Source organism: Salvelinus fontinalis, chromosome 20, assembly GCF_029448725.1.
Source record: "Salvelinus fontinalis isolate EN_2023a chromosome 20, ASM2944872v1, whole genome shotgun sequence".
NCBI classification, from domain to species: Eukaryota; Metazoa; Chordata; class Actinopteri; order Salmoniformes; family Salmonidae; genus Salvelinus; species Salvelinus fontinalis.
This window is the reverse complement of record NC_074684.1, coordinates 26,505,920-26,531,298: the sequence shown is the minus strand read 5'-3', so window position 1 is coordinate 26,531,298 and position 25,379 is coordinate 26,505,920. Positions and strand designations below refer to the sequence as shown.

Here is a 25,379-nt window from a genome sequence, read left to right as displayed (position 1 = left end):
AATTACCTTCAATTCATTGCATTTTCATCTGTCAAAATTATGATTTTTTTTTTTTGTCAATATAAATCTATTTTTTCAATTGGCTTTCTCATAAACCTTTGTATATTGTCCCATACAATAATCTGTTCTCTTAATTTCTGTTCCTAAAAATATATGTATAGTAATTTTGACGACCCCAATGCAGCTCCCCCGCGACCCCGACTATGAATACCACTGCTGTAGTGGGATTAGTTAAGTGTTAGTGTAGTTAATGTATAGTTAGTGAAGGAGATTTGGACGTTTCAGATTCTTGTCACATGGTCTTTACTGAAGCGAAACATATTTATTTGGCCCATACAGAAATTAATCTTTACGCATATAAAAGGCATAATGATTACCTTTTTGAAGATGTTTTTTTTAAATAAGAACCCAGATTTAAGTGGTGGTGATTTCTAAAGATGTCCATGTTACCTCTGTAGCTGAGTTGGACCGCAGAGTGAAGGAAAAGCAGCCAACAAGTGCTAAGAATATGTGGGAACTCCTTCAAGAGTGTTGGAAAAGCATTCCTCATGAAGCTGGTTGAGAAAATGCCAAGAGTGTACAAATCTGTCATCAAGGCGAAGGATGGCTACTTTGAAGAATCTCAAATCTAAAATATATTTTGATTTGTATAATTTTTGAATTATCTCAAATATAAAATATATTTTGACTTGTTTAATTGAGTATAATCAAAATAATGTTAAGGAAAAAATGTCATTATGGAGACATTTTCTCTCTAGGTTCCAGAGTCAGCACGACACTGGAAGTCTGTGACTGCAAGCTGGGAACTTATAACATCGAGAGAAAGTCACTCTGTTCCGAAAACCTCTAGTCCACTAGTATTAATTCTACAGTACCAGTGCAGCTCTCAGCTCTAAAAGCAAAATGGGGACGTTATCTCTTACTAGAATGTATATAGTAAGTGTTGAAAGAAGAATACATATAAATACATGTACCGTACAAATCAACACAGTGAAGAAAATACTTTTGCTTACGCCAAAGTCACTGTCTCTCTGGTCCGTCTACATTGTGTGTACATGAATATCATGAGAGCTATCACGGCATAAACAAAGAACAGGAAGCCCACAAAGCAGCTTATGAAAAGGAAGGGGTCTACTGGCACGGCCACCAGCTCAGTGCAGCGCTCCCCGTTAAAGTGCCAGACATTACCTACAGGACATCTAAAGAGGTCAAAGACACTGGGTTAGAGCACATTATGAACACTACAGTTCATGAAAGTGTGTGTTTGTGCGCGTGTGTTGCATGTGGAATTAGAATGTCATGTGTTGCTTTCCTCTCAACACTTTAAGTAGACAACATCAACAAAGAACAACATCAAGTTGAACTGTAACAGGTGAGAGAAACAACAAGTGATGGCAATGGATATTATAATTCATACGTCTTAGTAACAATGAATGGCTTAATAGAAATCTGGAAATCCAGAATCATGGCACAATGTTTACTTTATTTGGAGGTGGTTATGCTAAGGTACCTGCAAGTGGCTCCATGCCCAGGCACTATCTCACACTGACCCCCGTTTTGGCAGTAGTCAGGCTGCAAGACACAGATACTCTGACAGGGCAAACCGTCCAATGTAATGTAGCCCGGGTCACACAGACACTCGGCCTCCCGAGACCAGCGGTTCACCACACAGCGAGAGAAGTCGTTGCATGCCAAGAACTTACAGGGATCTGCTTGATCCGCTGTTAAAAAAGAATGAGGAACGGGGAAATGGTAAGATCAGTATTCATTAAATATCAAAGTAGCTGTGAAGCTGTCTTCTCCCCCTTTTAAACGACCCTCTTTCTCTCAGGAAGTTACTAAAAACATTTGATTGATTTTAATGAGGTAGGTCCTCCTCGGCTTCTTCTCTGCATTGAACTTCAAGGTTTAGCACATTAGCTAGTGAAAAGTCGAATATTGATGGACCAGACAAACCATAACATTAGATGGATTCTACACCCATAGGGGGCACAGGGGCATGTGCCCTCTCAGATCTGTCCTCTGTGTGTGTGTATATATATATAAATATATATATATATATATACATATACACCCACACACATATATATAGTACCAGTCAAAAGTTAACACACCTACTCATTCCAGGATTTTTCTTTTTTTCTACTATTTCTACAACAAAAAAACACATGGAATCATGTAGTATCCAAATAAGTGTTAAATAAATCAAAATATATTTTATTTGAGATTCTTCAAGTAGCCACCCTTTGCATTCTCTCAACCAGCTTCATGAGGTAGTCACCTGGAATGCATTTCAATTAACAGGACTGCCTTGTTAATAGCTGATTTGTGGGATTTCTTTCCTTCTTAATGTGTTTGAGCCAATCAGTTGTGTTGTGACAAGGTATACAGAAGATAGCCCTATTTGGTAAAAGACCAAGTCCATGTTATGGCAAGAACAGCTAAAATAAGCAAAGAGAAACGACAGTCCATCATTATTTTAAGACATGAAGGTCAGTCAATGCGGGATATTTCAAGAACTTTGAAAGTTTCTTCAATTACAGTTGCAAAAACCATCAAGTGCTATGATGAAACTGGCTCTAATGAGGACCGCCACAAGAAATTAAGACCCAGAGTTACCTCTGCTGCAGAGGACAAGTTCCATACAGTTAACAGCACCTCAGATTGCAGCCCAAGTAAATGCTTCACAGAGTGCAAGTAACAGACATCTCAACATCAACTACTCAGAGGAGACTGCATGAATAAGGCCTTCATGGTCAAATTGCTGCAAAGAAACTACTACTAAAGGACACCAATAAGAAGAAAATACTTGCTTGGGCCAAGAAACACGAGCAATTAACATTAGAATGGTGGAAATCTGTCCTTTGGTCTGATGAGTCCAAATTTGCCATTTTTGGTTCCAATCGCCGTGTCTTTGTAAGACGTAGAGTAGGGGAACGGATGATCTCCGAATGTCTGGTTCCCACCGTGAAGCATGGAGGAGGAGGAGGTGTGATGGTATGGGGGTGCTTTGCTGATGATGCTGTCTGTGATTTATTTAGAATTCAAGGCACGCTTAACCAGCATGGCTACCACAGAATTATGCAGCAATACGCCATGCCATCTGATTTGCGCTTAGTGAGACTATCATTTGTTTTTCAACAGGACAATGACCCAACACACCTCCAGGCTGTGTAAGGGCTATTTGACCAAGAAGGAAAGTGATGGAGTGCTGCATCAGATGACCTGGCCTTCACAATCACCCGACCTCAACCCAATTGAGATGGTTTGGGATGAGTTGGACCGCAGAGTGAAGGAAAAGCAGCCAACAAGTGCTAAGAATATGTGGGAACTCCTTCAAGAGTGTTGGAAGAGCATTCCTCATGAAGCTGGTTGAGAAAATACCAAGAGTGTACAAATCTGTCAAGGCGAAAGATGGCTACTTTGAAGAATCTCAAATCTAAAATATATTTTGATTTGTTTAACACTTTTTTGGATACTACATGATTCCATATGTTTTTTTAAAATAGTTTTGATGTTAATTTATTTTATTTTATCTTTATTTAACCAGGTAGGCTAATTGAGAACAAGTTCTCACTTACATTATCTTGACCTGGCCAAGATAAAGCAGTGCGGAGTTACACATGGAATAAACACACATACAGTCAAAAACACAATAGAGAAAAAGTACAGTGTGTGCAAATGAGGTAAGATAAGGGAGGTAAGGCAATAAATAGGCCATGGTGGCGAAGTAATTACAATATCGCAATTAAACACGGGAGTGATAGATGTGCAAAATATGAATGTGCAAGTAGAGCTACTGGGGTGCAAAGGAGCAAGATAAATAAGTAAATACAGTATGGGGATGAGGTAGTTGGATGGAATATTTACAGATGGGCTATGTACAGGAGCAGTGATCTGTGAGCTGGTGCTTAAAGTTAGTGAGGGAGATATGAGTCTCCAGCTTCAGTGATTTTTGCAGTTCGTTCCAGTCATTGGCAGCAGAGAACTGGAAGGAAAGGCGGCCAAAGGAGGAATTGGCTTTGGGGGTGACCAGTGAAATATACCTGCTGGAGCGCGTGCTGCGGGTGGGTGCTCCTATGGTGACCTGTTGGCTGAGATAAGGCGGGGCCTTACCTAGCAAAGACTTATAGATGACCTGGAGCCAGTGGGTTTGGCGACGAGTATAAAGCGAGGGCCAGCCAACGAGAGAGTACAGGTCGCAGTGGTGGGTAGTACATGGGGCTTTGGTGACCAAACGGATGGCACTGTGATAGACTGCATCCAGTTTGCTGAGTAGAGTGTTGGAGGCTATTTGTAAATGACATCGCCGAAGTCGAGGATCGGTAGGATGGTCAGTTTTTCGAGGGTTTGTTTGGCAGCATGAGTGAAGGATGCTTTGTTGCGAAAAAGGAAGCCGATTTTAGATTTCATTTTGGATTGGAGAAGCTTAATGTGAGTCTGGAAGGAGCGTTTACAGTCTAACCAGACACCTAGGTACTTGAAGTTGTCCACTTATTAAGTCAGAATCATCCAGAGTAGTGATGCTGGACGGGCGGGCAGGTGCGGTCAGCGATCGGTTGAAGAGCATGCATTTAGTTTTACTTGTATTTAAGAGCAGTTGGAGGCCACGGAAGGAGAGTTGTATGGCATTGAAGCTCGTCTGGAGGTTAGTTAACACAGTGTCCAAAGAGGGGCCAAAAGTATACAGAATGGCATCGTCTGCGTAGAGGTGGATCAGAGAATCACCAGCAGCAAGAGCGACATCATTGATGTATACAGAGAAGACTGTCGGCCCGAGAATTGAACCCTGTGGCACCCCTATATGAGACTGCCAGAGGTCCGGACAACAGGTCCTCCGATTTGACACACTGAACTCTTTCTGAGAAGTAGTTGGTGAACTAGGCGAGGCAGTCATTTGAGAAACCAAGGCTGTTGAGTCTGCCGATAAGAATGTGGTGATTGTAAGGAGTCGAAAGCCTTGGCCAGGTCGATGAATATGGCTGCACAGTATTGTCTCTTATCGATGGCGGTTATGATATCATTTAGGATCCTGAGCGTGGCGCACCCATGACCAGCTTTGAAACCAGATTGCATAGCAGAGAAGTCTTCACTATTATTCTACAATGTAGAAAATAGTAAAAATAAAGAAAAACCCTTGAATGAGTAGGTGTCCAGACTTTTGACTGTTACATAAATTGTTTTGTTGTTTCTCTGTAATACTACGAGCCACCTACAGATGTAAGAACTTCATTTGAGCAAGTTTGCTACAGCAGGCAAATATTCCTGCAGCAATAGGAAATTTGAATTATTATGCGGAATATAATGAATGTATATTTTTGTAATGGTTGATACATTTTTCATTAGGGAAAACCAAGTCTGTAATTTCAAAGTGGAAATTACAATTTTAGAAGCCTTTTTAAACCTCAAATACACTACATGTTTTAAATTTCCTGCATTGCAGCAGGGTGATCAAATGAAGATCCCACATCTGTAGGAATTTCATGAAGTTTGCTTTAGCTGCCCCAGATAGGTTACCGACCTCATGACTAGCTACTGTACCAAGACATTTCAGGCTATCAATCAAGTTAGAGTAGCTAGCTTGTCTAACTATCTTAGCTGGCATGCCTTCTGGCAAGGTTGGTAGACTGTAGAAAAGCAAGAAATTACTAAATGTACTGAGTAAAACTCACATTCCTTTCAATGTTTTACACAGATTTTAGCAGAGATGCAGAGAACCATATTTTGTTTCTTAAAAATATAAATTAACACCAGTTAGGAGGATAGACAGCTCAAGCACATTTTTAGATATGCAGAAAAAAATATATATATTTGACATAGAATTAAGCGTAATGATTATGGCTCTAGATTGCAGGAAAAATTTGTTTCCAGACAGCCGCCCGCCCCCCAGCCACCCTCACATGCTTTGTGCCCCCTTATATTTTCGGGGTGCATGACGCCCCTGCTCTCTACCAACTTATAGTCTACATTAGTGTTTTTTTCTTTACTGCTGTAGTATTCTCCATGTTTTCATTTGACTGTTACTACTGTATACATTATGTATTTCAGATTCTGTAAATGTCACCTTTAAAATGACCACATAGGGTGCCATTTGGGACAAAGCCAGGATCTCATCTCATACCCGGCTCTATGTCCAGAGAGTGACTGTCAATCTCAATGTTGAGGCTTATGGCAGCAGCATTGCAGAAGTCTTCTAGGACACAGTGGACGGCCTGGGTCACGTTGTATGGAACTGACTTGGAGAACTTCATCTTGCTGTTGACAACAACGCTGCCGTTCCTGAAGTTGAGAATCTCCAGCTTCTTGAATCCCGTTAGATTGGACTGCAGGTAAGGCAGCAGCTGGACAGAGGAGAGAAAAAAAGTGACTATCAAGTGTTCAGACTAATCCATTACAATCCAAAGGGAACACTGCCACTAACTCGCTCTCCAGCCAAGGTGCATGAATGGAGGATCAAACTAAAGTAAAGAGGAAATTCAGCAACAATTGATTTTTTAAATCTTTCTGTTTCCAATGTGTTTTACTTTGTCGTCTTAAGCATGGTGAGAGATTATTCACCTTATTTAGATGACTTTCTAATTACAATTACATTTAACCACTGTCTGTAATTACCGTGCAGTAGTTGAAAGATTCTACCCACTACACCAGAGGCTTTTATACACTATTGTAGAGTGACATTGCCCTGACACTCAAATCCTCCACTTGCACCCGGTGTAGTGGGGTCCCATTTATTCAAAGTCATGAAAGTGCTAATATAATATTAGCAGGTCTCAGCCAGTACCTTTCCGCTGAGTTGAAGAAACCCTTATAGCTAGAGTCCTTGAAACAATAACAAAAGGGGCACCCCACCTCTGTTTTGGTAGAAAGCTGAGGGATGGGCCTGAAGAAATGTAACCACTCTCAAATTCATGGATGCAAGGACTGACCATCCATCATATCAAAATTATTGTTTTAACCATTTTTTAGGCCATTAAGTGTCTGTTTATATGTACATTGTTTCAAACGGAGTAAAACAAGCATATATTTGGGGTTCTGATGGGGTAAAACAATAGAACTAAGCTGATCAGGCATTTATAAGTTACATTCAAGAATCAATGGGTATGTTAATATGACACATTTCTAAGTCAAAAAAAGTATGTGACAAAAGATTCTAGCTTTAAAAAGTAGGAAATTGCTCAGATCCTGAGCATGCCATAGATGACAGAAGATTTCAATTGGAAATATTGAATACATTTAGAACCATTACTGGCAGGCAGCACATTGAACAGTTGTTGCTCTTTAGGAAGCAACTGAGGATAGACCTGGACAGCATTGATACTGGGAGAGCTCTCAAGGCTTTGCAGTTCATCACAATGTTGCGGTCAGCACAGGTTTTGTCAAAGTGATTCAAAGCTACCATGTTAGACTAACAGAGAGCATTGCCTAATCTCTGCATTTACATGTTAAGTATGCACAGATTGTAAGTGCCAAATCTTTAGAAGTACATATCCTCAAGCATAGAAACCCTTCAAATGTTGCCTACTGTACATACGTGCATAGCTGGGAATCTGAATCAAATTGAAAAACAACATGTAACTACCTTGTTTCTCTGTTGCCCTTAGGGCTGAACATAATTGGCCGTATATAGTACCACAGTATGAGTCATAATACCCATAAAACCTAGTGGTCAAACAGGGAAATGGTTGAATAATTTTTTCCACCATTAATTTTTCCCATAGGGGATTTTAGAAACACACACAACAAGGGCTGTGTTTTGTGTAGGCTTACCTTGGTGGAAAGTTTTGGTAACCCTGTAAATCTCTCTAGGACAAGGTGACTTTTGGAAAGTATTCAGACCCCTTGACATTTTTGCACATTTATATAAGAACAACTGAAATATCACATTGACATAACTATTCAGACCCTTTACTCAGTACATTGTTGAAGCACATTTTGGCTGCGATTACAGCCTCAAGTATTCTTGGGTATGACACTACAAGCTTGGCACACCTGTATTTGGGGAGTTTCTCCCATTCTTCTCTGCAGATCCTCTCAAGCGCTGTCAGGTTGGATGGGGAGTGTCGCTGCACAGCTATTTTCAGGTCTCTCCAGAGATGTTAGATTGGGTTCAAGTCTGGGCTCTGGCTGGGCCACTCAAGGACATTCAGAGACTTGTCCCAAACCTACTCTTGCATTGTCTTGGCTGTGCCCTTCGGGTCGTTGTCCTGTTGGAAGGTGAACCTTCACCCCAGTCAGAGGTCCTGAGCACTCTGGAGCAGGTTTTCATCAAGGATCTCTCTGTACTTTGCTCTGTTCAACTTTCCCTCGATCCTGACTAGTCTCCCAAGTCCCTGCCGCTGAAAAACATCCCCACAGCATGATGCTGCTACCACCATGCTTCACCGTAGGGATAGTGCCAAGTTTCCTCCAGAGGTGACGCTTGGCATTCAGGCCAAAGAGTTCAATCTTGGTTTCATCAGACCAGAGAATCTTGTTTCTTATGGTCTGGGAGTCCTTTAGGTGCCTTTTGACTAATTTCAAGCAGGCTCTCATGTGCCTTTTACTGAAAAGTGGCTTCTGTCTAGGCACTCTACCATACAAGCCTGATTGGTGGAGTGCTGCAGTGATGCTTGTCCTTCTGGAAGGTTCTCCAATCTCCACAGAGGAACTCTGGAGCTCTGTCAAGGTGAACATCTGGTTCTTGGTCACCTCCCTGACCAAGGCCCTTTTCCCCCCAATTGCTCAGTTGGTCTAGGTGGCCAGCTCTAGGAAGAGTCTTGGTGGTTCCAAACTTTATTTTTTAATAATGATGGAGGCCACTGTATTCTTGGGGACCTTCAATGCTGCAGAAATGTTTTGGTACCCTTCCCCAGACCTGTGCCTCGATACAATCCTGTCTCGGAGCTCTATGGACAATTCCTTCAACCTCATGGCTTTGTTTTTGCACTGATATGCACTGTCAATTGTGGGACCTTACATAGACAGATGTGTGCCTTTCCAAATCATGTTGAAGTAATTGAATTTACCACAGGTGGACTCCAATCAAGTTGTAGAAACATATCAAGGATGATCAAAGGGAAGAGGATGCATCTGAGCTCAATTTTGAGTCTCTGAGCAAAGAGTCTGAATACTTACAGTACCTATTCATTCAAGGGTTTTTCTTAATTTTTTACATTGTAGAATAATAGTGAAGACATCAAAACTATGAAATAACACATATGGAATCATGTAGTATCCAAAAACAAAAGTGTTAAACAAATCAAAATATATTTTATATTTGAGATTCTTCAAAGTAGCCACCCTTTGCCTTGACAGATTTGCATTCTCTCAACCAGCTTCACCTGGAATGCGTTTCCAACAGTCTTGAAGGAGTTCCCACACATGCTGAGCACTGGCTGTTTTTCCTTCTCACTGCAGTCTGGCACTCCATCACTCTACTTCTTGGTCAAATTGCCCTTAGTCTGGAGGTGTGTTGGGTCATTTGTCCTGACGAAAAACAAATGATAGTGGGACTAAGCTCAAACCAGATGGCATTGCTGCAGAATGCTGTGGTAGCCATGCTGGTTAAGTGTGCCTGGAATTCTAAATAAATCACAGACAGTGTAATCAGCAAAGCACCCCCACACCATCACACCTCCTCCTTCATGCTTCATGGGGGGGAACACACATGCAGAGATCATCCGTTCACCTACTCTGCGTCTTTCAAAGACACGAAGGTTGGAACCAAAAATGCCACATTTGGACTCATCAGACCAAAGGACAGAGTTCCACCGGTCTAATGTCCATTGCTCATGTTTCTTGGACCAAGCAAGTCTCTTCTTATTATTGGTGTCCTTTAGTAGTGGTTCCTTTGCAGTAAGGCCTGATTCACACAGTCTACTCTGAACAGTTGATGTTGAGATGTGTCTGTTACTTGTACTCTGTGAAGCATTTACTTGGACTGCAATTTCTAAGGCTGGTAACTCGAATGAACTTATCCTCTGCAGCAGAAGTAACTCCGTTCCTTCCTTTCCTGTGGCGGTCGTCATGAGATCCAGTTTCATCATGGCGCTTGATGGTTTTTCCAACTGCACTTGAAGAATCCTTACAAGTTCTTGAAATATCCCGCATTGACTGACCTTCATGTCTTAAAGTAATGATGGACTGTCGTTTCTCTTTGCTTATTTGAGCTGTTCTTGCCATAATATGGACTTGGTCTTTTACCAAATAGCGCTATCTTCTGTATACCACCCTACCTTGTCACAACACAACTGATTGGCTCAAATGAATTAAGGAAAGAAATCCCACCAATCAGCTATTAACAAGGCAGTACTGTTAATTGAAATGCATTCCAGATGACTACCTCATGAAGCTGGTTGAGAGAATGCCAAGAGTGTGCAAATCTGTCATCAAGGTAAAGGGTGGCTACTTTGAAGAATCTCAGATACAAAATATATTTTATTTAACACTTTTTTGGTTATGACATGATTCCATGTGTTATTTCATAGTTTTGATGTCTTCACTGTTATTCTACAATGACACAATACCTGTTTTGCAAAGGTGTCAACTATTGATGATGTGCAGGAGCTTATAGGGATTTGTAGTTTTGCATGATGTCTACCTTGATGCTTATTAGCATTTTTGAATCAGAGTAAATAGAGTCTAATATATTGATAAAAGTCACCTTGTCCGAGAGAGATTTACATGGTTATCAATCCGTCATGCCAGTAAGCCTTCAAAAAACACAGCCCTTATTTGAAGTGTTTCTTAATCCCCTGTGGGACCACCCGTTTTATTGGTATTATGATACCGGTACTGTGGAGCTCTATTGCACCAGTAAAGTAGAACACTGATTTGTATTGTAGCTCAAATAGAATAGGAAGTACTATATTAAGGGTCACTCTGTGCCAAAGAGATTACATACATACATCTATCTATGCCTTACTGCCTGAAATGAAAAAATCCCATCAAGTTTGATTTACACACAATATCCAAGTGAATGTAAAAAAAAGAAATGTTTTACTTTAATTAAACGTAAAACAGTAAAATACCATATAAGCCCCCCCCCCCCCCTCTTAGAATTACAATTGCAAACTTGCAGGGACTGGACCACATGTCAGGATCGAAGGGAAAATTAACAGTGCAAAATACCGACAGATTCTTGAGGAGAACCTGCAGCCCTCTGCCAGGAAGTTGAAAATAGGAAGATGTTTCAACATAACAATGACCCAAAGCACACCGCCAAAGCAACCATACATCGGCTGAAGGACAAGAAGGTGAATGTCCTTGAGTGGCCTAGTCAGAGCCCCAACCTAAATCCCATCGAGAATCTGTGGAATGACTTGAAGAGTGCAGTCCATGAGCGGTCACCATACAATTTTACTGAGCTTGAAAAATTCTGCAAGGAAGAATGGGCAAATATTCCACAGTCTAGGTGTGCAAAATTAGTAGAGACGTATTCAAAGAGACTCATGGCTGTAATTCAAGCGAAAGGTGGTTTCACCAAGTATTAACTCATGGGGGTGTTCACTTATCCAAAGAGAGTATTTGACTGTTTTAATTTGAATACATTTGAGTTTTAAACAAAAAATTATATTCACTGGGATATTGCGGGTTACTGTGTGTAAATAAGCCGGAAAAAGTCTTATTTTGTGTTTTCATTTCAGGCTGTAAGGCAACAGAAGGTGAACATTTTGAAAGGGGGTGGTGACTTTCTATACCCACTGAACCTGCTTCTAATATGTCCTGTGTCCTGATCTTGTCCACATTCTGATTGTTCCCACTTTTCCAGGCATGCGTCTACACATTGTATTACAATGGGTCTCTTATCCATCCTCTGTGTCCGCATTGTGACTAGATTTCCTGATCCCTCCCTGTATGTAAGTTATTTGACAGATATTCTTTCAAAATAAGATTTATTTTGAAATAATAAGATTTATTTTGACACATATTGATGCCATAAGGCAATGGTGCCACCTGTCAATGATTTTAGAGGGTGAATTAATTATGATTTAAATGGTTTCACTGTCCAGATGCGTCTAAACTTGTAAGCTATCCGGACTCAATGTGTGCCTGACTACCTTCAGAGGTGGTCAGGAAGATCAGATCAATGTGTCTTTTAATTGTCTACACCTGTCTAAAAATGTGGGCACAATCAGAATGTAGACAAGATCAGGACAAAGGACGCATGTTAGAACCAGGAATAAACTGGGCTAGAGAGTCTGGCCCCTGGCCCTTCAATTTACAAATAGTGTCATTTTGAATCCTGATATGAGCCCAAACAGGCTATTCCGTTGGATTCTGCACATGTGGAGAGTCTGAGGGGTTAGCAGCATGCGTTTAGTGACGAGGCTATTGGGCCAATGACATTGTGACAGCAAAAAAAAAGAAATGTCTAAAATAAGATTCTCTCCCATCTTATCACATCAAAAGGAACTAGAGCACTGTGAAAGTGTTCTGTTCTCAACATGGCACATCCCTCATCTTCTTCAGCTTATTAGCTGTAAGCTAAGTCATCGCTCTGTATACTGAGGGGAACGTTGCATTTGTTTCAGCGTGGATGTGAGACAAATTAATCTACTTATGTGCATAAGTAAATCTAAATCACCTGTTGATGATACAGTACAACCAATCATCAAGCTCAGTAGAAAGGTGAAGAAAGATTAACTAGGCCTATACTGTCACAAACAACATACCCATTACATTTACATTTACATTTAAGTCATTTAGCAGACGCTCTTATATCAGCTGTTTCATTTCAATGTACCTTATTCGGAAAGATGAATCTACCATCTTATGACTTATTGCTAATTTAAGTCAATGTTGAAGCAGGCATGTCAGTTTAGTCAGAAGACAAAGGAATCATGCATAACACTGGGCTTTGAATAGGATGTCACTCAAAAATAGTCCATGAAAACCAGCTGAATTGAAGCTACAGTATGTCAGCATGTTAGTTTTGTTCCAGCGCAGGTCAGGCAGTTTTCAGCATGAATTAAGCTAAGAGCCATTAGTGAGAGTGCAGTACATTCATCTAAATGATTAAATCTAATTACTTAAAGGCCCAGTGCAGTCCAAATTCAGATTTTCATGTGTTTTTTATATACTTCCACACAATAAAGTTGGAATAATACTGTAAATTGTGATAATGCCCTTTTAGTGTAAGAGCTGTTTGAAAAGACTGTCTGAAATTTAAGCCTGTTTTGGTGGGGTAGAGTTTTGGTCTGCCTGGTGAATTGTTTAATAGACCAATAAGAAAGAGAGATCCAAACTGAGAAATTGCTCACTGTTGAAGCTATATGTGTTTCTTTTCGACCATTTTAATTGAAAACAATCACAGTAACGTACTTTATTGTTACCCAGAAATTATTTGATATTGAAATAAAAATGGCTACATTGGACCTTTAAATAACAGACTGTGATACAAATGCCTTAAGAAAATGTTAGCTAGTTATCAACCAGGTTGTAATAACCACCTCCATCTAATGTCCTTCTGAAATAGGCAACACAATACACTTTTTTCCATCTTGTGAAATACATTAGACTGTAAATCGGTGTAAAGCAGTTTCTCCTTTCTACGTCATTTGTCAGTGATAAGTCAATGTATATGGGCTTACATAGCTTTGCCTAGTAATAAGGACCAAGGCTACTTCCTATTATCTTTCTTTCCTCACTTGGGTGGGCAGTATCCTGTTTTAATCTTATGACATTGGGTTCAGTAGCCTGCTGCAGCGCAACAAATAAATGCTGTCACTCATCTCTTTATGAACATATTTCATTCTCACTCACCAGCTCCACAAAGGTGTTCTCCAGGGATCTGTATTCTGAAGAGCTCTTGTTGAAGAGGTCATCTGAGAACCTCATGTTGGTCACCCGTAGACTGAAGAACACTACCAGCTCCCTTCCTTTACTGGCCGTGGTCATGGAGGGCGTGGTCAGGTATCTCAGTGGTGGAGACGCTGTGGTCTCGAAGGGGTGCTCCTCGGGAGCCAATGGGTATCCACTGGCATCTGGAAGATCAATGGCTTCTGTGCTCACCAGGTCCATTTGGTCAAATTCGTCTGCAAGGTCTTGCACGATCTCATCCTCAGGTTCCGAGACATCTATGACCTCCTCTTCAGCCTCCTCTTCATCGATAACAACCACCTCGGGCTCCTCGGCATCCTCCTCCATAGGCTGTAACTCTGAAGCTGACTCTGTTTCATCTACCTCAGGCACAGTGTCAGATTCTGCAGGTGGTGTTGGTGAAGAGTCTGGGATGGGTTCTGCTGTCACTGCTATCTCCACTTCCCTGTCCCCTGACAATGGAGCCAATTCCACTTCACTGACCTCTGGTGAATGATCTTTGAAACAGAAGATAATATTTCAATAAGTCACAAACCATCACAAGTGAGTTTTACCCATACTGTAAATGCTTTCCAATTGTCCAGTACATAATCCTAATTTATACTGAACGTGCAGATTCATTTCCTACATGGCTGCAGGGATGAAACCGTCTCATGCAAGACCTTTTGCAGGGCCCTGCTGTGAATAATATTTCTTCACATTTATTTGATAAAAAAATATATCTGCATTGTTTGATAAAGTACAGTATCCCTCAGCGGTGTAACCATTGGTAATTGGTAAGTCCCGTGTGGCTCAGTAGGTTGAGCATGGCGCTGCAATGGCAGGTTTGTGGGGTGGATTCCCACGGGGGAACAATACTTAAAGTATGAAAATGCATGCACTCGCTACTGTAAGTGCTCTGGAGGAGAGCGTCTGCTAAATTATTAAAATGTAACAAATGAATTATCAAAAGCCTTTTGTTGACCACGTACGAAATGATGAACACCACATTACAGCTCTTTCATCATCACGCATCACAGCACTCAGTCCAAATATAGAACATTAATATATCTCCTCCCTGGCCTGGACTCTAATAATTAGCTGTAATGCACCTGCACACCTCTATCAACGAAATGTATTACTTTAAATGTTTAATTGTCTTTGCGTTTTGTCGTCCTTTACAGGGCTAGAACAGCTTTAATAACCTGCATTGCTCACCTGATTGGTCCACAGTATCAACAGCTTCGTCAGGGTAGATGTCCTCATATCCGGGGTATTCAGGCAATTGTTCCTCCATGTCCTCCTCAGGTGACGGGTCTTCTATTGGCACAATATTGTCCTCTTCAACAGGATACATTTCCTCTCCAAAGAGAGTGTCCTCTGCAGAATCCAGAGGTTGGATGATTTTAATTTCTTCTGCTGGTGGTTCATTAACATCTTCCTCAGGTTCTGGTTCCTCAACTACCTCTTCTTCAGGTTCTGGTACATCAACTACCTCTTCCTCAGGTTCCTCAACTACCCCTTCCTGAGGTTCCGAGACCTCAACTACCCCTTCCTCAGGTTCCGAGACCTCAACTACCCCTTCCTGAGTTTCCGAGACCTCAACTACCCCTTCCTGAGGTTCCGAGACCTCAACTACCCCTTCCTGAGGTTCCGAGACCTCAACTACCCCTTCCTGAGGTTCCGAGACCTCAACTACCCCTTCCTGAGGTTCCGAGACCTCAACTACCCCTTCCTCAGGTTCCGAGACCTCAACTACCCCTTCCTGAGGTTCCGAGACCTCAACTACCCCTTCATGAGGTTCCGAGACCTCAACTACCCCTTCATGAGGTTCCGAGACCTCAACTACCCCTTCCTGAGGTTCCGAGACCTCAACTACCCCTTCCTGAGGTTCTGAGACCTCAACTACCCCTTCCTGAGGTTCCGAGACCTCAACTACCCCTTCCTGAGGTTCCGAGACCTCAACTACCCCTTCCTGAGGTTCCGAGACCTCAACTACCCCTTCCTGAGGTTCCGAGACCTCAACTACCCCTTCCTCAGGTTCCGAGACCTCAACTACCCCTTCCTCAGGTTCCGAGACCTCAACTACCCCTTCCTCAGGTTCCGAGACCTCAACTACCCCTTCCTCAGGTTCCGAGACCTCAACTACCCCTTCCTGAGGTTCCGAGACCTCAACTACCCCTTCCTGAGGTTCCGAGATCTCAACTACCCCTTCCTGAGGTTCCGAGACCTCAACTACCCCTTCCTGAGGTTCCGAGACCTCAACTACCCCTTCCTCAGGTTCCGAGACCTCAACTACCCCTTCCTCAGGTTCCGAGACCTCAACTACCCCTTCCTCAGGTTCCGAGACCTCAACTACCCCTTCCTGAGGTTCCGAGACCTCAACTACCTCTTCCTCAGGTCCCGAGACCTCAACTACCTCTTCCTCAGGTCCCGATTGCTCAACTACCTCTTCCTCAGGTCCCGATAGCTCAACTACCTCTTCCTCAGGTCCCGATTGCTCAACTACCTCTTCCTCAGGTTCTGGTTCCTCATCAACTTCAAGGTCCTCTATTGCTTCAGTAGTAGGCTGATCTGTGATGGCTGAGAGAGTCGTTACAGGTAATCCAGGGTCAGACAGCTCTTCAGTGGCTGTGGGGAGCAGAATCTGAGGGGTTGGAGTAGGCTCTGCCTCTTCCTCAACAACAGCCTTCTCCTCTGATATCAAGTTAGGAGGGAGTTCAGCTGGAGCATCAGTTTCTATACTTTCTATTTCAGGAACGGAGGTAATATCCAAACCCTCAGGGGGTAAGACAAGGTACCCATTAGTAGGGACTAAATTGCCAAAAGGTGGCTCAGGGTATTCCTCTGGAACGCTGGGCTCAGCAGCAGAGTCCTCAGCAGGAGGGGTTGGGAAATAGTCTCTCACAAGCTCACCAGTTCCCTCATCAATGGCATAGATGGTTTCAATCATGTGTGTGATAAATGGCACCTCTTCCTCTGGTTCAGCTGTTGCTTTAAACTTATTCTCATCAACGTCTTCGTAGATGTAAGGCACATCACCCCTCTCTGGTTGGGCTTTTTCTTCTTCTACTTCTTCTTCTTCGTCATCTGTAGAGTCCAGGAGGGTGACGAGAGCATTTTTCTTTTCCACAGGGCCGAGTGGAACATCCAGACGAGGCTTCTCCCCAGCAATCTCTGGCTCATCTATGGCTATTTCCAGGTCATTGTGGATTGATGGCGCACTGGACTGTTGATGGAAAAGACAAAAAAGCATGTTGATGCATATTTCCAAGGTTTGGTATTTCACCTTAGGTAGTCTAGATTAGAATTCCAGTACTTACATATTCAATCACTTCCTCAACAGCTTCCTCAATACGTCTTGTAGTTAATGGAATCACTTTTACTGTGGAAAGATGTACAAAAACGATGCAAAATCATGTCTTTTAGAAATATAACAGAACTTATTCACAGGGATTTGGTTACCTGGTTCAAAGTTTAATGACTGTAGATCCACTGGCAGAGAGGCCTGTTCACTCAAAGACTTGGCCACCCTTACCCACAGGCTGGGCACAGCTGACACTGGAGTCCCTGTGTCATCCTCTGAAACTTCTGTTGAAATTGTCTCAAAGACCAGGGAATAGTGCACTGTCACTGCTCCAGGTCTGAAAAATAAGAATATACTGTATGAGAGCAGAAAATAGTAGCTATTGGTGATGTACTGCATTATACAGATCTAGAAAAGCTAAAAGGATTTAACTACATAAACTAAAAACACAGTCAGCCTCTGTCAGGTTTAAAATTTGGAGAGTCAAAAATTGCTGATTTTAATGACACTATCAAAAATGTATTCAATATGCAGCTCTGTCATAGAGAAGCCGGAGGACGAACAGATCAGTTAAATGTGATTTTGATTAGAATAGTAATGATACCATCAATGGTGGATTTCTTTCCATTTTGTTTTTGTAAATAGTGAAGACACAGACAAAAGTCAAATTAGTTGTGAATCATTTATCAGATTAGTGGAGCAGGCTTGAGGATGTTATTGCCTGTGACAGCACTGGCCACAATGGGCCCTGCAAATTAGGGAAGAGAGCAACTCGGCAATTATTCTATTCACACAGGGGTTTTATTGCACTGCTTAATTCCCTTCCATCTTAAAATGAAGAAGACAGGAGCATTAACACCCTTTCAGAAAGATTTAAAGAAGCACATGTTAACCTTCAATGAGATACAGAAGGGAAATCAAATGTAGGCCTAGTTTCAGCTGATTTTGGCCCTCATTTCTCAACTGTGTCCCTGGTTGATGTATTGACCCACCATGGCTGCACTTAGGGCTGAGTAATTGCCAAGTTGGTGTTTGTTTAGGTCATGTGATCCCTCTCTCCTTGGGCCCTGTGTTAGATCCAGATTAACACTGAGAGGAGAAGCAGACGGACAGGGACAAGCACACAGAGGGAAACAGCAGCTACCACTCAAGATGGCTTTCATTACAGTAATTCAATTACCCGTCACTCTCCTGGGTCTCGCTAGGATTTGGACGGGAGAAGAAAATAGGCCATTAGTATGTGACATAATGACATGCCACCTACAAGGAAATAGATCATCATTCATTGCTGGTCGTGTGTCATGACATCACAGGGTGTTTGTCTCTTGACACCACAGGCAGCTGGTGGCACCTTAATAGAGGAGGATGGGCTCATAGTAATGACTGGGATAGAATTGTTGAATGGTATCAGACACATCAAACACGTGGTTTCCATGTGTTTGATGCCATTCCGTTCACTCCATTCCAGCCATTATTATGAGCCATCCTCCCCTCACCAGCCACCTGTGCTTGACATGTATTCTTTTGCATTTGAATGTAAAGATATAATGACCTTCAGAGTTAACACACAGGAAAGGAAAGGTATATATTTTTGGCCTGCATGTGGGTCACACTAATGACACAAGTATTCAGTTCTTACTACAGTCAGCATAGCCAAGAGCACAGCCTGTAGCATGACAGAATGGCTTGGATGGCACTCAAATATTTTCTGTTCCTGGAATTTGACTCAATTTCACCTAGGTGGGAATGAGCTAGTTTTGTTTTCAAATGAATCAGTGTCCATGCCAAATCAACACTTTGTTAAGAAGGTCCGATTAAATAAATTGAGTGTCAGAGGAATTTCTCAGTGCAGTGAGAGGCTGTGGATTGATCCCTACTGGCAGGGTTCCCAGCTTGCACCTGACTTTCATCTATCTCACCTAATCTATTGCCATTTAATTTGCTCACCAAAACGTCAGTATTAAGCACGAAGGCACCAGATGTGATTATTCATGTCTGCCACAGACTTACCTGATTCCCAAAACATTGATATCTTTAAATCCTGGGAGTTTGTCAAAAACATGGAGCATCTGTGGGAAAATAAGTTTGTTTTAAAGCTTACAGAATCACATATGATGGCATTTCTCTCCAGTCCGTATAGCAGTCCCATTAATAAGTCAAATAAATGTTACTAGTTACATAATGTAATCTGAGCATATTCCCTACTACTATAAATCAGTGCAGAGGAATGTATGAATGAGACACTTAAATTCATTGATCTCTATCTTTAGTTAATCACATTTAGCACACACTTATGACATTATCATCACTTATGGAGCTTAGAGAGTCCATTGGGGGAAATCCAATGAAGGACTCCATCTCCAATAAATCTCAATACAGTATGTGCGAACTAGCCTCCAGAGCGCTTGAATCGGATCGTTAAGTGAAATGAATCAGATGTATTTTCTCACAAAGAGTAAAATGGTTGGCAGAGCTTTGGGCTACGTCCCTATTCTCCACCCTTTTCCAAAAGTGAGCACTTGCACCTTCACTGTCATGGATTTAAAAGCATGGGATTGGTGCAAGTATTGGCTGGAGGGAATCTCTACAATTGAGAATGTGCAATTGCATACTTTGGGAGAAGGGTGAAGAATCGGGACTGAGCCTTGGTCTAGTCAGGTTGAGAATCCAGCCCTGACGGTCCAAGTGGAACTCACTAATCTGCTTTATCTGCCTCTGGCTCATGGTCCTGTGGCATTATATAATCATCTTTACCATGAACCCCCTCAGAGGGCCACAACCCATGAGGACAGTATCACTTGTAGCAACATGTCACACAACACACCGTGCAGCATCAGGCACCTGCATCTGACAGTTGATTGTGTTACACTGATAAGATTGTGCCTTTATTTTCATTGGGAAATGTTGTTTGAGGCTCTGTGCCTACATTAAAAACGTATTAAAAAACACTGAATAAACTGACACTGAATAAACTGTACCTCAAGGGAATCAAAATGTATATCCCATTGGTCTTAGGGACTTAAAATCATCAATAACATTTTACTGATGGACATAAAGAGGAGTACAGACTACAGAGCTCCCATAAGTCTCGTCTTCTACTGTGCAGTATGTCACCTAGCCTGGGTGTCAGTCTATAGGCCACCTTGTCACAAAAGTTCATGCCATTTGGCTTGACAATGACAGCAATGTAGTTGTCAAAAGCAAAAATAGATCTGGGACCAGGCTATATTATAATCTCACCTGGTCTTGCAGGTGATGAGAGAGGTCAACATATTGGGGGGAGTCAGGGTCGTCCAGTAGTTCCTTGTAGCCTGGGTCCACGAGGTCAATGCTGAACTCCACTATCTCCTCCACAGGCTGCTCTGGGACAACATTGGGCAGCTCAGAGTCCTACAAACAGAAGACAACAGGGCCCTGTTCATTAGGCACCAAAAGAAAAGAAAACAGATTGAAAACATGGAGGGACAACCTGAACTTGACCAATAAGAAATCACTGGTTTTCGTTTTCCATTGCAAAACATTATGCTACGTTTTGCCCTAATAAATAGGACCCGGCAGTCAGATAATGTACAGGTAACTGACAAAATAAAGGAAACACCAACATAGTGTCTAAATAGGGCGTTGGACCACCACGAGCCAGAACAGCTTCAATTTTATTTATTTATTTATTTTATTTCACCTTTATTTTACCAGGTAGGCTAGTTGAGAACAAGTTCTCATTTACAACTGCGACCTGGCCAAGATAAAGCAAAGCAGTGCAACACAAACAACACAGAGTTACACATTGAATAACAAACATACAGTCAATAACACAATAGAAAAAAAAGTATATTTACAGTGTGTGCAAATGAGTTAAGATAAGGGAGGTAAGGCAATAAATAGGCCATAGTGGTGAAATAATTACAATTTAGCAATTAAACACTGGAGTGATAGATGAATGTGCAAGTAGAGATACTGGGGTGCAAAGGAGCAAAAAATAAAAAATAAATAACAGTATGGGGATGGGGTAGTTGGATTATCTATTTACAGATGAGCTATGTGCAGGTGCAGTGATCTGTGTGTCATGCCATGGCCATAGAGAGGCTTTTATTCTCTATTTTGGTTCGGCCAGGGTGTGACTAGGGTCGGCATTCTAGTTTCTTTATTTCTATGTTTTCTATTTCTTTGTTTTTGGCCGAGTGTGGTTCCCAATCAGAGGCAGCTGTCTATCGTTGTCTCTGATTGGGAATCATACTTAGGCAGCCTTTTTTCCACCTGTGTTTTGTGGGCAGTTAGTTTTAGTTTAGTGTCTGCACCTGACAGAACTGTTTCGTTTTTTCACTTTGTTATTTTGTTCGAGTGTTTTTGTGAAATAAAATATCATGAACACTTACCACGCTGCGCTTTGGTCCATGCCTTCCAATGAGAGACGTTACACTGTGAGCTGCTCTGACAGCTGGTGCTTAAAGTTAGTGAAGGAGATATGAGTCTCCAACGTCAGTGATTTTTGCAATTCGTTCCAATCAGTGGCAGCAGAGAACTGGAAGGAAAGGCGGCCAAAGGAGGAATTGGCTTTGAGGGTGACCAATGAAATATACCTGCTGAGGCACATGCTACGGGTGGGTGCTGCTATGGTGACCAGTGAGCTGAGATAAGGCGGGGCTTTGCCTAGCAAATACTTATAGATCACCTAGAGCCAGTGAGTTTGGTGATGAATATGAAGTGAGGGCCAGCCAACGAGAGCATACAGGTCGCATATGGGGCTTTGGTGACCAAACGGATGGCACTGGGATCGACTGAATCCAATTTGCTGAGTAGAGTGTTGGAGGCTATTTTGTAAATTACATCGCCGAAGTCAAGGATCGGTAGGATGGTCAGTTTTACGAGGGTATGTTTGGCAGCATGAGTGAAGGATGCTTTGTTGCGAAATAGGAAGCCGATTCTAGATTTAATTTTCGATTGGCGATGCCTAATGTGAGTCTTGAAGGAGAGTTTACAGTCTAACCAGACACCTAGGTATTTGTAGTTGTCCACATATTTTAAGTCAGAACCGTCCAGAGTAGTGATGCTTGACGGGCGGGCAGATGCTGGTACCGATCGGTTGAAGAGGATGTATTTAGTTTTACTTGCATTTAAGAGCAGTTGGAGGCCACGAAAAGAGAGTTATGTCCAAAGAAGGGCCAGAAGTATACAGAATGGCATCGTCTGCGTAGAGGTGGATCAGAGAATCACCAGCAGCAAGAGCGACATCATTGACGTATACAGAGAAAAGAGTCGGCCCGAGAATTGAACCCTGTGGCACCCCCATTGAGACTGCCAGAGGTCCGGACAACAGGCCTTCCGATTTGACACACTGAACTCTTTCTGAGAAGTAGTTGGTGAACCAGGCGAGGCAGTCATTTGAGAAACCAAAGACTGTCAATGCACCTTGGCATAGATTCTACAAGTGTCTGTAACTTTACTGGAGGGATGTGACACCATTATTCCATGAGAAATTCCATAATTTGGTATTTTGTTGATGGTGGTGAAAATGCTGTCTCAGGAGCCGCTCCAGAATCTCCCATACGTGTTTGGGTTGAGATCTGGTGATTGAGCCATGGAATATGGTTTACATGCTCATCAAACCATTCAGTGACCACTCTTGCCCTGTGAGTAGGAGCATTGTCATCCTATGGCGGCATAGCCATGGTAGACAAAATAATGGCCTGCCCAGCATTTTTATACGTGACCCTAAGCATGATGGGATGTTAATTGCTTAATTAACTCAAGAACCACACCTGTGTGGTTATACTTTGCATCCATAATTTACTCAAGTGTTTGCATGATGTTGGCAGTCACCTGTATTTGATAAGAGGTGTTGTGCATGACCATATGGCTAAATGCTATCAGCTCACTGTCTCTGTCTGAGAGGAACAAGACAACAGCTGGACTGGGCAACAACAAGCAATATTTCTGTCGACTTTCCTTTCAGTCTGCAAGCTGTTAGTGATCTAAACAGCTAGACTAAAATAAATGTTGTTTACCTCCTCCTCCGCAGTTTCTTCTTCAACTGTAACCTCAGGAGCATCAGGGACGCTGGCAACGCTGGTTACAGGAGCAGGTGGTTCTGGTGTTGCAGTCTGGGCCTCCTCTGGACCTTAACGGTTAATTACAATTTCATTATACTGTATATTAGATTTCATTCACCATTGATATGTGCATCTTGATTCAATTACTTGACACATGTTGACACAGCGTCTTGACACAGCGTCTTGGTACAGATACAGCTTGGTACAGTGTCTTGATACACCTTGGTACAGTGTCTTGTCATACCTGTTATATCAGCGACCTCCGGTGCTGCTGTGGTTGTGGCTGCTACCATTCTGCAGGTGAAAGAGGATAAAATACACTTAAGTAACTATGAAAAATAATATGTAGGGTATGTTTTCAGGTTTGTACCTGATGAGAATATTTGTTATTTTATGTACAACAAAAAGGCCTGCAACAAAAAATGCAAGATAAAAAATATTTTTTTTTTTTTTATTTAAAAATCTTTCCACATTAGCCCAGCATTGAATGATTAAGCTAATGGTTTGTAAAAAACAGCACTTGAAAACACACACAGTGCCTTTGGAAAGTATTCAGAACCCTTGACTTTTCCCAAATTTGTTATGTTACAGCCTTATTCTAAAATGGATTAAATTTAAAAAAATACTCAGCAATCCACACACAATACCCCATAATGGAAAAGTGAAAACAGGTTTTTAGAAAGTTTGCTAATTTATTAAAAATAAAAAACAGAAATACTTTATTTACATAAGTGTTCAGCCCCTTTGCTATGAGACAAAATAAAGCTCAGGTGCATCCTCTTCCATTGATCATCCTTGAGATCTGTCGACAACTTTATTGGAGTCCACCTGTGGTAAATTCAATTGATTGGACATGATTTGGAAAGGCACACACCTGTCTATATAAGGTCCCACAGTTGATAGTGCATGTCAGAGCATAAACCAAGGCATGGGGTTGTAGGAATTGTCCAAAGAGCTCCAAGACAGGATTGTGTTGAGGAACAGATCTGGGGAAGGGTACCAAAGCATTTCTGCAGCATTGAAGGTCCACAAGAACACAGTGGCCTCCATCATTCTTAAATGGAAGAAGTTTGGAACCACAAAGACTCTTCCTAAAGCTGGCCATCTGGCCAAACTGAGCAATTGGGGGAGAAGGGCCTTGGTCAGGGAGGTGACCAAGAACCTGATGGTCACTCTGACAGAGCTCCAGAGTTCCTCTGTGGAGATGGGAGAACCTTCCAGAAGGACAGCCATCTCTGCAGCACTCCACCAATCAGGCCGTTATGGTAGGGTGGCCAGACGGAAGCCACTCAGTAAAAGGCGCATGACAACCCGCTTGGAGTTCGCCAAAAGGCACCCAAAGGACTCTCAGACCATGGGAAACAAGATTCTCTGGTCTGATGAAACCAAGATTGAACTCTTTGGCCTGAATGGCAAGTGTCATGTCTGGAGGAAACCTGGCACCATCCCTACGTTGAAGCATGGTGGTAGCAGTATCATGCTGTGGGGATGTTTTTCAGAGGCAGGGACAGGGAGACTAGTCCGGCAAAGATAAACCGAGCGAAGTAGAGAGATCCTTAATGAAAACCTGCTACAGAGCGCTCAGTCCCTCAGCCTAGGGCGAGAGTTCACCTTCCAACAGGACAAAGTCCCTAAGCACACAGCCAAGACAATGCAGGAGTGGCTTTGGGACAAGTCTCTGAATGTTCTTGAGTGGCCCAGCCACTGCCTGGACTTGAACCGATCTAACATCTCTGGAGACATCTGAAAATAGCTGTGCTGCAACGCTCCCCATCCAACCTGACAGAGCTTGAGAGGATCTACAGAGAATGGGAGAAACTCCCCAAATACAGGTGTGCCAAGCTTGTAGCATCATACCCAAGAAGACTTGATGCTGTAATCACTGCCAAAGTTGCTTCAAAAAGTACTGAGTAAAGGGTCTGAATACTTATGTAAATGTTATATTTCAGTTTATTTTTAATGCATTTGCAAAAATTACTAAACTTGTTTTTGCTATTTCATTATGGGTTATTGTGTGTAGATTGATGAGGGGGAAAAACAACAATTTAATCAATTTTAGAATAAGGCTGTAACGTATCAATGTGGAAAAAGTCAAGGGGATTGAATACTTTCCGAAGGCACTTTATCCTCTAATTACTTTACAAGATCAGTACCATGGCAATGCACAAGCTCTCCACCTGTCTAAGATTAGACTGCGTATCAACCAGCAGTAGAATATGGAAGAGTGCATGTACAGTATACCTAAG

At 42.1% G+C, this 25,379-nt stretch overlaps 1 protein-coding gene across 1 annotated transcript in view; it reads right to left on the bottom strand.

The window, feature by feature from the left end:
- Window positions 1-1,009: 1,009 nt before the first annotated feature.
- Window positions 1,010-25,379, bottom strand: part of LOC129817129 (interphotoreceptor matrix proteoglycan 1) — a 33,710-nt gene continuing 9,340 nt past the window's right edge. The window contains exons 5-17 of the mRNA XM_055872063.1: window positions 23,378-23,427; window positions 23,089-23,201; window positions 20,327-20,476; window positions 19,097-19,155; window positions 18,267-18,287; window positions 17,245-17,423; window positions 17,103-17,164; window positions 15,959-17,008; window positions 14,998-15,274; window positions 13,744-14,297; window positions 6,122-6,341; window positions 1,511-1,721; window positions 1,010-1,199 (exon numbers count right to left, since the gene is read on the bottom strand). Coding sequence (XP_055728038.1) covers window positions 1,010-1,199; window positions 1,511-1,721; window positions 6,122-6,341; window positions 13,744-14,297; window positions 14,998-15,274; window positions 15,959-17,008; window positions 17,103-17,164; window positions 17,245-17,423; window positions 18,267-18,287; window positions 19,097-19,155; window positions 20,327-20,476; window positions 23,089-23,201; window positions 23,378-23,427 — 3,136 coding nt within the window. The remainder of the gene's footprint in view (window positions 1,200-1,510; window positions 1,722-6,121; window positions 6,342-13,743; window positions 14,298-14,997; window positions 15,275-15,958; window positions 17,009-17,102; window positions 17,165-17,244; window positions 17,424-18,266; window positions 18,288-19,096; window positions 19,156-20,326; window positions 20,477-23,088; window positions 23,202-23,377; window positions 23,428-25,379) is intronic.